Source organism: Sinocyclocheilus rhinocerous, unplaced genomic scaffold (assembly GCF_001515625.1).
Source record: "Sinocyclocheilus rhinocerous isolate Xijiao unplaced genomic scaffold, SAMN03320098_v1.1 scaffold757, whole genome shotgun sequence".
Taxonomy (NCBI): Eukaryota; Metazoa; Chordata; class Actinopteri; order Cypriniformes; family Cyprinidae; genus Sinocyclocheilus; species Sinocyclocheilus rhinocerous.
Window position 1 is genome coordinate 157,765 of NW_015662957.1, and position 17,349 is coordinate 175,113.

Sequence of the window (17,349 nt, forward strand, 5' to 3'; positions counted from 1 at the left end):
GTCTTGATATCATAATGAAAAAATGGAAGAAAAAAGCCTCATTAAGATAATTAATAATTAAATATAATTAATAATAAAAAATCATCATAATAATAAAAAAATTATTACATTTTCAAAAAAGCCTTTATTAAATATATGTATTTTTAACCTTGAAAAAATATATTACAACTTTTTTGACGATGATTAAAATGTGTACGCAATTTTATTCAAGGTGCAAAAAATTATGGTTACACATGACATTTTTTGGAGTAAAATACATTTAAACTTATCTTAATTTTTTTTAAACAATAAAACAAAAATTAATAATTTAATATTTTGAAAATTGTTTTTTTTATCATGGTTACTTTGAGTTGTCTACAACTAATAATGATGATTTTAAATTATTACCTATAATTCAAATTATTTGTTTTCTTATATTTCCCTGTTGTAATTAATCCTCTGCTCTTTTTTTAAACAACCAAACTGAACCATCCCCCTCAAATCTCAGCAGTTAAATAATAAATCACATTTCTAGAAGTATAATCTCAAACAGATATCATGAACTCACAAGTGCCTGATCCTGTCAATCAGACAGGTGAAGCTGATAAACAATCAGGTTTAATCACTTGCGTTAACAGACAAACTGTCAAACGCGCAGGTTATTTTACTGACGATGACTGCTATAGCAAGTTAAGGACAACAAAAAACGCCTCAGTTTGACATTATGGTTGTGGAAAAACACCACTAGTCCACTGCTTTGACCTTCTGATCAGACCCCTGCTGTAGTAAATACAGTATCCAATGACTTGCCATCCAAGAGAAATATTTAAAATGCTGGCTACAAATGTAACATCAAGTATGCCACATTAAGAAAAAATGCTTGCATTCACAAGACACAAAAACAGTCTTTGTGGTTGCACAGTCGAAAGCGGAAGTCTGTCTGAAATGGCTGCCAGCTCATACCACAACTAAGTTTTGATAAAATGCCTGGCCTGTCCAGAGTCTTTACAACCTGAGTCAACAGACAGAAGCCTGTAGCTATTTAACCAAGAAAGGCAAACACAAGACTAATTCACCATCTATATGCATCTGTTTATAGAAAAGAAAGTCTCTTCTATTTCTAATCCAATAACTCTTTCAGCAGAAGCTTTCTGCTGTGTGCTTTTGCAAATTAGGCCTATATCCTGAGCAAAATGGACATTCAGCATTATGTCAGCCATTGAAAAGTGTTCCCTTAACTTGCAACCTGAGCCAAAACTGCTGCTCGATCTTTCTGCTAGTCTACATGTGCGCTTCCTCTTACAGTCTGTACTGTCTGCTCCTCAGGGCCTTCCATTTTGAGAGGTCTGGCCTGTGACACAACCTGACACGACTGTGCTCCTCTCCGGCTTTAAAGAAACATTACTAGGAGAGAGACCAGGAGAGGCCATTTTGGTCACAGTGTTAGCACAGGCCAGCCATGCGAGCCTGGAGACTAAAACACAGTGTGAGTGTGATTTCTGAGTTGCCTCTGCCTGCCAGGAGTTGTGGTAAATTGCAGGTCTTGGGAATACTCCTTATGTGCTGTCATTTAGCTGCTCAAGACTGACTTACACTCAGCCAGCTTCCAAAATGAGCTCACGTACCCACTAAAAATAATTTCAATTGCTCAGTGATTTTGTAATAGGGTCAAGGATGCTCATTGTCCAGTCTGGATCCATTGATTCATTCACATGCATGTTAAAAGATGTGCACATACAATGACTGTTTTTAATGCATCTATTTGTGGTGCTAGTCTACATGTGCGCTTCCTCTTACAGTCTGTACTGTCTGCTCTTCAGGGCCTATCATTTTGAGAGGTCTGGCCTGTGACACAACCTGACACGACTGTGCTCCTCTCCGGCTTTAAAGAAACATTACTAGGAGAGAGACCAGGAGAGGCCATTTTGGTCACAGTGTTAGCACAGGCCAGCCATGCGAGCCTGGAGACTAAAACACAGTGTGAGTGTGATTTCTGAGTTGCCTCTGCCTGCCAGGATCCAGCTCTTTGGTGTTGGGACAGGTTTTTGTCCCCTGTCTCTCAGAAAATCCTGTATTTCTGCATGACACAATGCAACCATTAGCATGAACTGGTAGTGTAAAAAGCATATAAGCAATGAAAAATCTCTTACCTCTGTGGATGCATGGCTTAAAACAGTGGGTAATGTCAATGCTTATTAAAACATGGAGGACAGCCCTCCCTCTCTCTCTCTACACAGCAGTCTCTGCTCTCCAAGCCAGCCAAGCCAACATTCTGATAACAGCTATGAAAGCACTTCTGTGATTGGCCGGTTTGTACAGGCAGGATGAAAGGCAGCCGCTGATTGGCTGACGGGTTTCCTGAGTAAACGTCTTTTGTTCAGTACAGACAGGCTGTGGCAGGATTGTGAACTGAAAAAGGAGCTAGGCCTTGGATGTGTACAGCTAAAACTGAGCTAAATTACTTACAGTCAACCTCTTGTTAAAGGCGTTTTACGTTAAATTAAAACAAGTAGTAAAAAGGTGTCACAGTCAAGGCCTTGAGTGCTAAAATTAAACTCTACTGAGAGGAAAATCAAACTTAAATGATAAATATTAAGTTAATCTATGTTTTTCAGCCTTAATACATATATTTGGATACATATTATACAAATGTGCTAATCATTCACTACTTCATTACCTCTGAATCATTCACTAATTCTTACCACATCATTGATTCTACAAATGATTTCATTTTAACAGCTTGGGCTGGTTATCTAGTTGTTTCTTCAAGTACATTAGTGTTAAGAGTGATTTCTACTTAAACAGTAAAGAGAGAGCCTTAAAGGGACAGTTCCCCCCAAAATGAAAATTCTGTCATCATTTAATCACTTTCAAGTTGTTCCAAACCTGTATGAGTTTCTTTCTTTTGTGGAACATAAAAGACAATATTTTGGCAACGAAACAATTGCTGGTGCCCAATGATTTCCATGGGAAAAATACAAGTCAATTGGGACCAGCAACGCTTTAAGATATCAGACTCTGATTTTTCATTCTGTCAGAGGATTTATCACGTGTTTGATATTTTGAGCCTGTTTTAGAAAATACATTGCTTTCATTTGCCATGCGTCTCCTAACGATGCACGTTTCTGTGTAAATTTGTTGTGTCCTGAATGACTGAACAGTCTGGTAGTGTGTGATCCTCAGTCGTTTAGTGTATGATGTCCAGTTTTTCTACAGTCTGGTAAATGTATGATGCCTAGTTTTTTTAAAAGCTGTTCAGATTTGAAAAGTCGTGTAGTGTATTCAATCCTTAACTTATACTCAAAATGCCATGACCATATGTTTCCAACAGATCTGAGGGGGTGGGGCTTGGGCACAGCTTATCTAAAACCCACTCTAGTTAGACAGGTTCTGAAGCACCTTGCAGTGAGTCAGCTGCCAAAACACACCCCACGCTTGTTGTCTCCTTACAAAACCAGACTTTGTGTTTTAACATCTAAAATGAACCAACGACACATGCACATTTAATCAAGGCAAACTCCTAGTTTTACAATGAGTATGCAAACATGACTAGATGCTCCATACTACACATTTTGATTTTTACATTTTCTTGCCCATGCAAATCTCAATACCAGGTTGCCAGGTTTTTGTGGGTTGTTGCTATGGTGTGTTCTGGGTGGTTCCTTACTAGCCCAATTCCTTAGACAAAACTGTAAGAAAATTAGGGGGTCAGGTTCACCCCAGTATTAGCAGTAAATCAACATGGGCTGTTCAATGACTAATTCTTGAAGGGATAGTTCGTCAAAAAAATGAAAATTCTGTCATCGTTTACTCACACTCACGTCATTCCAAACCTCTTTCTGTCTTCAGTAGAACACAAAAGAAGATATTCTGATGTATGGTGCTAACCAAATCAAAAGCCCTTGTAATTATATTATTCAAAACCATTAAATAGAATGCACAACATAGTCCTTCGTCAACTAAAAACATACATTAAAGGCAGGATATGAGATTTTCCAAAAACACTTTAGAAAACTGATTCGGGCCGAATAGCAAAACAAACTTGTAGCCAATCAGCAATAAGGGGCGTGTCTACTCGTGATGTGGAGGAGAGAGCTTTCAGTGCATGGGACGGACATTAGCCGAGCCGAGCGACAGAAAGATAGAGATGGCGGATAAAAAACAAAAGAGGAAAACGTCTGCGGAAAGATAAGGCAAGAAGTAGGACCCGTGTAAATATCGGATCAGCTTTCCAGCGCTGGAGAGAACTCAAGGAGTGGAGGCCTGCGATCGGACGCCGAGGTTGCTTTGTTTCTTCTCAATAGTTGAGTAACACCGTGTCTACAACAGCTAAAGTCTGCTTACACTGGACGCGATCAAACGACCGTTGAAAACCATTTGAAATTTGTGTCAGCACGTCATAAATAGAACCCGGCAGCAGTTTTCTGTCGGGGATTTGTTGCGCCGCGCCGCTCACGTCCGTAGACACGGTGTAACATTGGTTTTGCTTTGTTTCACAGAACTAATCGTTGCCTGGGTTGCGTACGTATATGTGGGGCGGAGCTATCAAAATAGGGGCAAGACCCTTTTGGGGTAGGGGCGTGTTTGTTTTGGTGATTTCAAATATCAACATTGGCTACCAGAAATCGCTTACTCTGCCTGTAAGGTCAATACCGTTCAGAGACCTGGTAGGTCATGTCGCAGTATGTCCACTAGAGGAGGCTATTCAGCTTTCTGCTCCTCATGTTGTCATCTATGCTGAAGACAGCTGTCTGAGGCTCCCTGCTGCATTAATAAATCAAAACACATACTGACACAGACACACACTCACACAGCATGCAAGATCTCAAGTCAAAGAAATATTGATGATATGGAGAGTTTTTCATAGGCACACTGATATCATTCAGCTCCATATCTACAGTATCTTAAGATATTAACATGAGTCACAGGTTCAAAATGCACTTTAGTTATAAAAACTGTATGCATAAATATACTGTATGTATTTTTTTTTTAAATATTGACAGCCTGGAAGATCTCTAGAGGTAATATCTATATATATAGCTTTTCGTTTCTCTCTTTTATTAAACACTCAGTTGCCTTAAAGGGATAATTCACCCAAAAATGAAAAATCTGTTATCATTTACTCACCTGCATGTCGTTCCAATTCTGTATGACTTTCTTTTTTTCCGTCAGAACACAAAAGAAGATATTTTTTAGAATTTTTGTAACCAAACTGCTTCAGTACCCACTGACTTCTATTGTACGGGCAAAAAAACAACAACAACACTGAGCCATTTTTCAAAATGCCTTTTTCCACAGAAAAAGAAAGTAATACAGGTTTGCCGGTGAGGAAATGGTGACAGAATGCTTATTTTCAGGTGAAAATTCTCTTTAAAGAGCTTCAAGCTTAGTGATACAATTTCCTAACCTTGAATTAAACAGAACGCTTTTTACTCACTCTTCATTCATACATTCCTGAAGAGCTCATTTAACCTAGTAAATCTTTAAAACACTTAATCTGGAGAGGGGATGGGCGAATGAGAGGTTCATGACTGCATGTTTGCAGGTAGAGAATCTATAGATCCAGATGATTGGGGGCTATCTCCTGTCCTTAAAAAAACTGCTATCTCCTGTCCTTTCAAAGGGGACAAACAAAGTGAGGGGGTTGGGGGGTAAACCATCTCACACTCTAGGAAGGGGGAAGTCAGATTGTGCTGTGAATTGGGGGAGGGAACAACAACAGGTCTATGGGCCTCTTTCTGGGTTTCTGAAGAATGTTATTGGGGTACTCTCAGTTTTGTGGTCAAATATGCTCATAACTGAAATGTTTTATCTTGTATGGCATGTTATTATTCTTCAGTATTTAAAATTAAGATTTAAAAAGTACAACTCTGCTTAAACTTTGCACATACATACAAGTCCACAAATGAAATTTGAAAATATATTCTATAGCTATATGAGTTTTTCCTCAGTGATTATTATGGCTAAATTGCTTAATGCTTCAGGTTCACATCTATGCTTGTTGGCCAGATGAGACCAAGGGTTGTATAGCAGGGAACTGTCATGACAGGAAACAGCAAGCATTGAGCTAATTACTACTCCCTCTCTCTCTCTCTCTCTCTCTAGAGATCACCATGGAGACGAGTTCATTGCTATCTTCCAGGTCTGGTCTTCAGAGGGCAGAGCACTTGCAGCCTCTGCAGACCACAATAATATGAGTGTGTCCTAAAATGCCTTTTTGACCATTTATTTCTCTTTACATGAAGATATAAATATGCATGACAAAATGCGAGCCTATTATGCATATCAGTCATAGATTCACATGCTTTTGATAATTTACAGTAATGCTATCAAAGTTTGCTGTGTCATATTTATTGCACATTACAGCCTTTATTTTGTAGGCTTTCCTTTTGCACATGCAGCAGTTTCGAAAATATTTATTGTTTATTATTTTATTTTATTATTAATTACTATTTACACGCTTAAAATTAATTTTGATGTTTTTTTTTACCTTTACAAGAACATATTTCTTTCTAACCATACAAAAACACACGGTATGTCACCCATTTGCCTAGCAAGTATCATCAATGTAAACAATAGCTTACTTCTATGCATAATAAAACCAATGCATAATATAATGTCTTAGTAATGACAAATAAAATTATAGATGTTTGCCTCCCTATTTGCCTCAAAAATATAGCCTATATTTTCCAACACAAATAACCACAGTATTTCTATCACTTTTGGTTGCAAACTAATTCACATTATGCAATATTGTGCATACTGAAAAGCATTCTGCAACTTATTCGTATAACTTCAAGTAGCGTAACTGTTCAAGTGCTTGTACATCGTGTATATTGTGTAATGTAAACTTTGTGTGTATATTACGTGTAAATCTCGAGTGTGTATATATGTGTAAACTGTGCAGTGTGTTCTTGTACATTGGCTTATACTGTGGCTGCAATGTTAGTGGACCGCATGAGACTTATGCACATGTTGTAGTACCAATAAAATGATTTTATTTTTACAGATTATGAATAAAAAGGTGTGCTACAAAACAAATAATTCGACAACGAATTCATCACACTCAACTTATGTAAATAAAGGTGTACGTCACCCTACTCATTAGGGATACGTGACTTTTATCTCTATGTGGCCCTTGGATGAGCTAAAAATAAATGCAATATATATATATTTTTTTTTACAATATTGCTACTACTGCCCATCTCCTACTGGATGTCTATTTTTCGATCTGCGGGGGTTCATGTATTTGTAGTTTCTTTTCTCTCTAGCTCTGTGTAGAATGCGCGGATCGGCCGGATGGAGCAACTACAGTACCCAGAAGTCCCCGCGCGCATGGTTCGGGCAGGCTTCTTTAAGCTTTGGGAGTGTTTCCCATTTAAACAAACATAGCTAATGCTGAAGATGGCGGATGCGTAGAAGTGGCTTAAAGAAACTGGAGTGTTTCACTGGATACATTTAAACCGGTAAGTGAACCGAATCACTTCATTGCGTTCGTAAGTGGATACATTTAAGCTATTGTTGTGTTCGTGAAGCAATGTTACGCGATGCCGGTTGTTCAGAAGTACATTCTTGTCCACGGTGGGGATCTTGCCACCGAGTTATTCTGCCTTTGAGACAATAATCGTAGTAACAGTGTTGCCAGAAACAACATTCTCCAGCATGTTTGTTTACTTTTCATAATAAGATCCGTTTGTGAATTTTATTTCTTTAATTCTTATGCGATCTTATTAACATTTTGCCATTAAGTAGACGCAGTTTGTTTCCTAAGTTAATTAATATTTTGTAAAGGGTTGAATCCAGTCTGAATTTTTTGAGATACACAACCCTAAATGAGTAAGTTATTTTTGTAATTGCTGTACTATTCCCGTTGCTGGTTTATATAATATTGAGATTAATATAATATGGAGTTTTGCTTGTTTTAATTCTTTGATCAGCATCAAGTTTGTTTTTACCAGTTTTTGGATCACCTGATAGTTTACATGGTCTAAAGTTCGTTTGTTTAAGCATAACAATCTTAACCCATTATCTGTCACTATCATAAATACTTATTTTTATTCATTCTTCCAACTTTTTCACTCTGACCTTTAATGAACAACTTGCTGACCTCTAACGATCTGTTCAGATGAGTAGTGTGATGTTTTATTATGCGGATGTTTTGTAACTTTTGCTCTCAGTTCAATATGATGACGTTCAAATGACCCAAACAACAAGATAGTTTCCTGGCTAATGACAAAGAGGGTGGAGATTAAATGATCATAAGTCAGAAATGAACAAATTAAAGCTGGGCAATATTTACAGTGTTTTATGCTTTTGCTTTGCTACCTACCAAACTGTGGTGTATTAATTAGCTGAGAAAACCGTTCAAATCAGTGTTGACCACTATAATGATGCACAAGTCAGGAGGATATGTCCCTGTGACATCTTTTAGATTTTTTAATTTTTTTTGTCATATTGCATATTTGTCATGATAAAGTGTGATGTAGGTCATACAGACTGTATTAGGTGCTGTAATTATGTCTGTGTCTCAAACCCTAGTGAACTCTCTACCCAGATAGTGTTGTTGGACACGACAGGCGTCTTTTAAACGTGCACATTGTGAATGCAGGAACGTGAACGATTCTTATCAGAGACACTATTTTTAACACTCCTATTCTTTGCCCTTGCAATGCTAATTGCAATGTTTTAGCCTGAGGTATTCCGTGCAGTGCAGCGCTGCTGGCAAGTTTGTGGAAGTTCCTCTGAATTCACAGCGATTCATGTTATGTAGTGATCCAGAATGCAGCAGTTTCTGAGCTAGAAGAGTTTGACCACATCCCACTGTTTTGAAAATATTCACTACCCATTTATAGAAAGATCACAGAACCACATTTGTAGGACCAACCAACGTTTCCCCCAAATCCACATGCACTCATGCTGACATATATAGACGCTTTGAAATATATTTAGCTTGTTATTTGGACACTGAAGGTACAGGTAGATAACATGCTTGCACTCTGACTGTTTAATAACATTTTTAGAACCATGGCTGATTTGCTTTTATTGCCTCCATAGTGCAGTAAGAATCTTCCTAATAATTATGTTATTAAATTTCAAAGCTGCAGCCTCTTTAGCCTGTAGTGCACTTATTCAGTGTATAAAAATAGTTTAATATAAGCGTGCAATTTTAAAGCATTTCTGTAGTTGAACGCATGAGAACACAACATGCTTTATGCACAGCGGTGTATGTTGGTGCTCACACGCTACGGGACCCACAAATGTCCTGACTGCGTGTGGGAAAAGACCCTCTGAACTCTTCTTCACACTGGTCGCAGGCTGAGCCCCCCTTCCCCCTTTATCTGTTCTTTCTCCCCAGCTCCCTCTCTCTCACACGCCGAGCGTCAGGCTGCATTAACTATGAATCAATCTTGTGTTGAACGCTTTGACTGCAGATGGGGTTAAGAATTAAAGGATGCATAGATTCTCTGTCCTCGTCCATTTGTTAGCTCGGGTTCTATAACTCATTAACTCGGACGCTCTCAGGGGAAAAGAAAAAAAAAGGCTTGTGCGAAAGATTTCCCATGATTTTTGAAGGACCATCTGAGTTTCGATTTGAACATTTTTAAACATCTTATGTGTTTTGTCTTATTTTAGAGTCCATTGTTGTGGTTAAAGGAATAGTTAATCCAAATAATATGAAAACTGTCATTATTATTATATTGTCATTAACATTTTTAGCAACATCCACACTGCTCTTTTTAATAGAATGAGGCTAAATCAAGACAACTGGTGGCAAAAGCACCATGAAGTATCATAAAAGTCGACTGTTTGATTTGTGTGTTTTTTTTAATGTATTCTGAAGCATTGTGTGATGAACAGACCAAAATTTAAGTTATTATTCACTGATAATCTTGCCATCTAGTGGCCGTTAACTGATGCATCATGAGCCCGTGACGGTGTTATTTTAGTATTATTCATATAATAATGTAGTATTTATTAATATTTTGACTTTTTTGTATTTTAATTTTAATTTTAGTAATATGTGCTTTTGTCAGTTTTATTTTTAATTGACTTTAACAATACCGGTCAGTGATTTGAACTCGTGACTTTCTATTTTTGTGAACTGGATCAGCCATTTCAGGGAAATGCTCCGACTCAAAAGAACAATTCATTCACATGCTTCAGAGATGACTTTAGTCTTGGTCTGTTTATCACGCAAAAAACTATCATGTGACTTCAGAACACTTGCAAGTCTTATGACCCACTTTTATGATACTTTTTATGATTTGATTTATTTACTTTTAATAGAATTTGGAGTTTGACCGCCCCAGTCCCCATTTACTTCCATTATTTTGAAAAGAGCGACCATGATATTCATCCAGAATTCACCTTTTGCGCTCCACGGAAGACAGAAATAACGTTAAATAAAGTTGTTTTCACTTTTGGGTAAAATATTCCCTAATGTCTATTATAAATGTTCCTTTTTGCATATTTCACGTTTCCTCTTGGATCGCAGGAGGTTGTGACTAGCGAAACAGCAGAATGACTAATATGCTTCTCGTCACCTTTCTGACACTTATCTGATCGTCCCCGCTCATTTTGCATTTGTCAGTCCACAATAGTTGAAGAAGTTGAAATTAGGCCTGTCGCAATAATCAATATATCGACTTATCGCGCAATATATGTACATGACCGCAATAATTTTTGTTTACGCAATATATCGCCCATTATATTTACTTAAAAATTTGTCACCATGTTTTGTACATTCCACTTGCGCCTGTGTCTTTTGCAGCTTCTCGTACATAACGTGGTGTAGTCATGAGGTGCTAGTTCAAATAAAAAAAAAGGCCTTCTTGCATTATTATGCTGTTACATTATGATTATATATTCAGTGGCATAAAATGGTCCTTAAAATGACAATAATATCGCTTATCGCAATTATTTCTGGGGCAATATATCGCACAACAAAAAGTTGTTATCGTGACAGGCCTAGTTGAAATGCTGCTGTTCTCTGAGTGCGACGTGAGAGCGAAAGAAGGAAAACTGTGGTTGTGGGTGATGGTTATTTTCAGAACAGGGAAAATCGTCCTGTTATATCATGTATCTGTGTGTTTGTTTCAAATGTAAGATTAATGGTGGGGGGTGTATAGTGTTGCTCCGAGGCGCTTGTGTTGGTGGCGGTGGGTTGAAACAAAAGCTTGATTGTTGCACTAATTGAAATGTGATACCTGCTACTTGTGATGGCTTTTTGCTTGGAGTAGTTAAAGGTGTTGGTGCAGGTGGGAATTTTAGCCCTGTTAACTTTTAATACGTGAGGCGAGGTTGACTCACATCTCAGTGACTCATGTATGCAAAATGAATCGAAAAACGAACCGTTTGGAGCTTACAGGATATTAAAGATTTATTGCACCGTTCAGATCCTCAACGAAAACATTCTCAAACATAAATATTTCTGATTTGGAGCTTGTGCCATGATTTATAACACTAATTTGTAGATCCTTGTAACTTTCCATTCTGCTAACCAGAGAAAAAAAAGTAAAGTTAGTCCTCCTCAGTGAAGTCCAGTGTGAGTAATAAATTTAATTCCTTTCACTCATCCAGTGTACACCTTTAGCGCTTCGAATGAATGCCAGGTTGTTTATCATGGAATACATTTCCAGTTTTTCTTTCTGTTTACCCGGTTCATAAACAGCAACTTTCTCCCTTCACTTTTTAGACACCCAATCAAGAGCTCAACTGTGAAGGTTTGTCTTTCGCAAGTCAGAAATTCTGTGTGAATCATTTGGAAACTTGTTGTGAGTCATAATTAAGAGTCTCTGCATGGCATCTGCGCGTGAGCGTTGCTGCTACGTTTTACAGCTCCCTTCAGTGTCCTATAGCACAAGTCGAATTTAAGAGGAATGTGTAAGTTGCATCCAGCTGTGGCTGCTTGTGTAAAGCTGTGTTGCCATGACGACACTCCTGCACGACTGGCTCAAGGTCGATCGGGCGGTGACGACGAGCTGGATGTGCCTTGCGATGGCGTGTGCACGATATGCACACATACGCGGAAGGAAGCTCTCTGCAGTGCTGTGGGTGTCTGAAAGTGAAACTTGAAATACATGCAAACACTTTCTGTGCATGAAGACTTTCACTTGAGACTGAGAAAGGGCTCGTGAAGGAAAATATTATGTTTGGTTTTTCATTTTCTCAATGCTGTCGAACTTAATTTGTTGTATTTTCCAGCCCAGTACACATTTCTCTGCGATCCGTAGTTATTTTCCTGTTAAAAGGGGGGGGATAACGAGGTTTGAAGAGTGAAAAGTGCACACTCCTGGTTTTTTTTCCCTCTCTCTTTTTTGGCTTTCTCACCCTCTGCTGAAGAATGCTCGTAAAACGGGTTCACCTGAATAAGCCCACGGGAGGGTAAGGCCCTGGTCTGGTCTTGTTACCATTGTAAAAAGTTAGCAAGACTCTGTGTTTGTGTTGTGTTTAGGGCCCTGTTGTATAATAGTAGAGAAGTCACAAGGTAAACGTTACCAGATGTGTTCTCCGGCAGTCGAGTCTAGAGGAAGAACGAGAGAGAGAGAGAGAGAAAGAAGTAGATGGAAAGAGAAAAAGTCAACTTTGGATGAACTTCTCAACTGCTTAGCGGCCACCTTGTTTTCATTTTGCCAGCATCCCCACCCCCCATTTTGACGAAAGGTTTGTGGAGAGTTACTCAGAATTCCACACTTACAAAACCCCACTGTAGTGTTGGAAAACTTTTACAACTGAGCTGCATTACTGTAGAATATTTACTCTACAATTAAAGGATTAGTTCACTGAAAAATGAATGTGCTGTCATTGTTTATTCACCCTCATGTCGTTCCAAACCTGTGCGACTTTTTTAAATCTGTGCAACACAAAAGAAGATATTGAAGAACATCTAAGGCAGCGGTTCTTAAAGGGATAGTTCACCCAAAATGAAAATTCTGTCATTAATTACACATCCTCATGTCGTTCCAAACCCGCAAGACCTTCATTAGTCTTCAGAACACAAATAAAAATTTAAGATATTTTTGATGAAATCCGAGAGCTTTCTGACCCTCCATAGACAGCAAGGATACTACCACGGTCAAGGCACAGAAACGCAGTAAGGACATTGTTAAAATAGTCCATGTGACTTCAGTGGTTCAACCGTAATTTTACGAAGCTACTAGAATACTTTTTGTGCACAAAGAAAATGAAACCACTGATGTCACATGAACTGTTTTACCGATGTCCTTACTGCGTTTCTGTGCCTTGACAGATGAATTTCCTACTGGTTTGGAATGACATGAGGGCGAGTAATTAATGACAGAATTTAGATTTTTGGGTGAACTATCCCTTTAATCCTTGTCCCAGTTGCAACTCCATGCTCTGCATGTTTTGTATGTTTTTTGTATCGCTTCAGAGGTTCGTTTCATTCGACTGTAAGTGCCCTGCGAAGTGGACATCAGGATATTCTACCATGATTCCAGTTCGAAAGGAGCGTATATAGTGAAGCGCAAATCCGTGTTCTTAAGTGAAGTAAACTTCAGCCGATTTCCCATGTGCAGGGAGTAGAGAGCAGTGAACACTGTTCAGGGACCATCTCAATTGGAACACAGTTGGTTGTTTGAATCAGGTGTGTTAAACAAGAGAGACATGCAAAATATGCAGAGACGGGGGTCGCGAGGACCAGGATTAAGAACTGCTGGTCTAAGGGGTTCTTTCCTGTTGTCAAAGCCGTACATCAAGTTTTCGGGTTTGACGTTCGTATCACCAAGCATCATTCATTCTTGCTTGTCTTGTGACGGATTACAATGTGTCAGTTCTGAGTTTCTTCAAAATTAGTAGTTTACAATGACTGTCTGTCTTCTGTGAAAGATATTTTGAAAAATCTTTTTTTTCCCAACTTCAATAGTTAGTTGAGGCCAGTGTTGTTTGACTTTTTGTGTTCCACAGAGTAACTAAATGATAGCAAATCTTTCATTTTTGGGCAAACTATCCCTTTAAAATGGCTAAATATAGGCAAATTTATCTGTCTATCACTAATAAAAACGTCTTATTTTATACTTCATAAAAGAAAGTATATCAAGAACTTTCATTTCTGGGTGAACGATGCCTTTAACTCTGCATTACTCCAAGTGAGAGTTTTGTTTCAGTGCAGTTGTGGGTCATGGGGCCAAATTTAGTCTCATGCACAAGTTCAGTCTTTCAATATTGCTGCTGACATTTGAAAGTGATTTTTAAACATGAACTGTTCTTTTCCACTTCTTTCGACTCTCACTTTCCCCTTTATATCTGAATGCTTAACTCTTCCTGCTTAAAGTAGCCTGTCCTCACCTTTTGACCTCTTGCTCCCAAGGTTGAGCACCCCTCATTTTGTACCTGTTGATGAGCTGCATGATCAGTAACAAAATACACTACCATTTAAAAGCATTAAATTGATCAAAAGTGACTTTAAGACATTTATAAAGTTACGAAAGATTCCTATTTCAAATAAATGCTATTTCTATTCATCAAAAAAATAAATAAAAAATCATAGTTTCCACAAAAATATTAAGCACCACAAATGTTTCAGCATGAATAATAATAGGAACTGTTTCCTGAGCAGCAAACTTGGCATATTAGAATGATTTCTGAAGGATCATGTGACACTGAAGATTGGCAGCTACAAATTTAGCTTTGTCATCACATTATTAAATTACATTTTAAAATATATTAAAACAGAAAACAGCTATTTTAAATTGTAGTAGGCCTAAAATTCCACAATATTAGTTATTCATGTGTTTTTGATCAAATAAATGCAGTCTAGTGAGCATTACAAAAACATTCTTACCGACCCCGAACTTTTAAACACTGGTGTATCACAGTTTAGTCATTTTTGCTGATAATTCAACTCCAAAATGTTACATACAATCATGTTGTAATAATTATTTTCGTATAATGTGGTCAAACAAAAAAAGGTAATATCTATAATAAATTAGTAGACTATAAATAAGTACACTGGACAAGACATGTTATGGAAGCGCCCTATACAACACTATTTGAAACGTGGACTATAGTTTTTGCATGGTGTCTGATGTTCTTTTTATGTCTACCTTCATACCGCAAAGCCTATTTGCATCCAAGGTTGATGCACCCCTCTTTTGCACTGTATTTCCATAGGCTTCAGCTTATTCTTTTGTTCCTGAGGAGCGTCACGAGTCTATAATCTCTCTGTCTCAGGCCGATAATCTGATGATGTTGAAGGGACAACGCTGAATAGGATTTTAGCATTGCAGTGATTAAATCAAAGGTAGAATACAAGCTCGGTGAGAAAATGGGTATGCGGTGTCATCAGATGCACCTCATGCTCCGGCCTTGACAAAAAAGGTTGCACCAGGTGGGTAAAAGCAACGCTCTGTCCCTTTAATCACATCATTTATGTTTTAATTAGCCACTGTCGCAGCCGTCGTGTGCTGTCGGGACCGGTCACACACCTGAGACACATGTGTCACTCATCACAGAGCGTGACAGACTGAACGGACACCACAATCTGCGTTCTGTGGTTCGCCAGTGCATATTTGCATTGAATATATTGAAGCTTTCCATGTCGATCCATATTAAGATTCTGGATTTAGATGCTTGTGCCACAGGATGTGGGAGGGTTTTATGGCTTTCGGTTTGAAATGCATGTCATTCTACTGGTTAGAGTCCAAGACCGGTCTCTCTCCTGGTCTCTCTGCTGTCTGTCTGCTTGTCGCCATGACTTCACTCATGTTTGTGGCCTGTTGTCAAGGTGACGAGGCCATTCGTGGGCGGGGACAGCTCTCCTGGCTGTGGAAAAGATGATGGGCTTCCTCTTCCCTCTAGGAGGTCCATCTATCCAGTGCACTATTAATAGAGCGGCTGGCAATTGCATTGGCCTTTTGTCATTACTAAATTTTAATTAAAATTGAGTTATGTATACACACACAATGCCAAAGTCCTACCACTATATATATCACATCATACTGTCATGAGCTGCTTTACCTTTCACCCTTTGTGGTTCGCAAATGACAATACAGAACCCTGATGCCAAGAACGCAGACTGACACAGTTTGGATGATCTATTACGTTCATTTCGCATCTTGACATTTGTCATTTTCTTCGCAGGCACTTCAGTGGGTGGACTAATCCAATCTATTGTCTTTAGTGTGGAGTTCAGACTCTAAGGTGACGACAAATGACAAACATTTTACAGGAAGTGTCCCAACAGAGCTCGTTGTGACTGCTGTACAACATTTGATATAACATTTGAAGGGAAGCACCACCTTTGGCTTTTCTAAGACATTTGTGTGAGTCTATCATTTAGTGCCCATGCTACAACACATTGTGGGATTTCAAACAGTGCTTAAAGGGTTAATTCACCCAAAAATGAAAATTACTCTTCCCCCCCCCCTCACATCGTTCCAAACCCGTAAGACCCTCGTTCATCTTCAGGAACACAAATTAAGATATTTTTTGTTGAAATCCAAAAGTAGAGATGCACCGATGGCAATTTTCTTGGCCGATTCCGATTTCCGATTTTTTTGTTAGTGTGATCTGTCGATACCGATTTTTGCAGATTCCGATCTTCTTTCTAAGAACTATAATTGACAGCATATATAAAAACAAAAATCTACTTTTCTTCAACGCAAAGTTTTATTTTCATAAAAAAACACAAGCAAAAAGTCAGTAATAAAATAAGAACAAATAAAAAATAATTGCAAACAACAGCACAAATAAATGCAATAGAATTAAGAGAGCTATGAAACTAAGTTTTTCAGGTTAAGTAAGTTTTTATTCAGTTAAGAAATACTACAGAAATTAAAGTAATCAAATGTAAAATAACACATCCAGTGTTTTTACATTTGATTACTTTAATTTCTGTAGTCTTCATTGTAAAAATTAAATACAGATTAATGCTTACCATTAAAGTTATAAAACGTATTCAAAGTGATTTTCTTTGTCTTTTGGTCTTTCATTAACATTACAGACAGCAGCAGTAATATTGGACTGCGGTCCCTTTAAGAGTTTATCCACGGACCCAATATACTGTTACACAACATGCGTTCTCTTTCTCAACTATTTAACGTTACAAAACTGACTGTGTTTAACTGGATACTCGCCAAGATGGGCATTTTGACATAATTTTGTATGTATTTGAACGTTTTAGCGCAGTTAGCCACTCATTTTGGTATTTGTGCCTCACAAGCTGTTTGAGACTGAGTGCGGATTGTGCGCTCCACTAATATAGATCAGTGGTGGTGCGCGCGCGTTTGGTATAAGCGCGAAACCTGCGGGAATGACTAAAACAATGCACTATACAAACACTATTTAACCGGAGCGAATGAGACGTGTGTGAGAGAGAAGGGGTCGTCGGAGAGAAGAGAGCGAGAATGC

At 38.2% G+C, this 17,349-nt stretch overlaps 2 protein-coding genes across 4 annotated transcripts in view; one reads left to right on the top strand and one right to left on the bottom strand.

Annotated features, from left to right (window-relative positions):
• The window catches only part of zmynd8 (zinc finger, MYND-type containing 8), a 21,917-nt gene extending 19,685 nt beyond the window's left edge, over nucleotides 1-2,232 (bottom strand). For all 3 annotated transcript variants that reach the window (XM_016538853.1, XM_016538856.1, XM_016538852.1), the window contains exon 1: nucleotides 2,130-2,232. In XM_016538853.1, coding sequence (XP_016394339.1) covers nucleotides 2,130-2,143 — 14 coding nt within the window. In that variant the 5' untranslated portion in view covers nucleotides 2,144-2,232. The remainder of the gene's footprint in view (nucleotides 1-2,129) is intronic.
• A 5,124-nt stretch (nucleotides 2,233-7,356) lies between these two features.
• The window catches only part of LOC107728621 (nuclear receptor coactivator 3-like), a 48,657-nt gene continuing 38,664 nt past the window's right edge, over nucleotides 7,357-17,349 (top strand). Inside the window, exon 1 of the mRNA XM_016538872.1 lies at nucleotides 7,357-7,445. The gene's annotated coding sequence lies outside the window, so the exon portion shown is untranslated. The remainder of the gene's footprint in view (nucleotides 7,446-17,349) is intronic.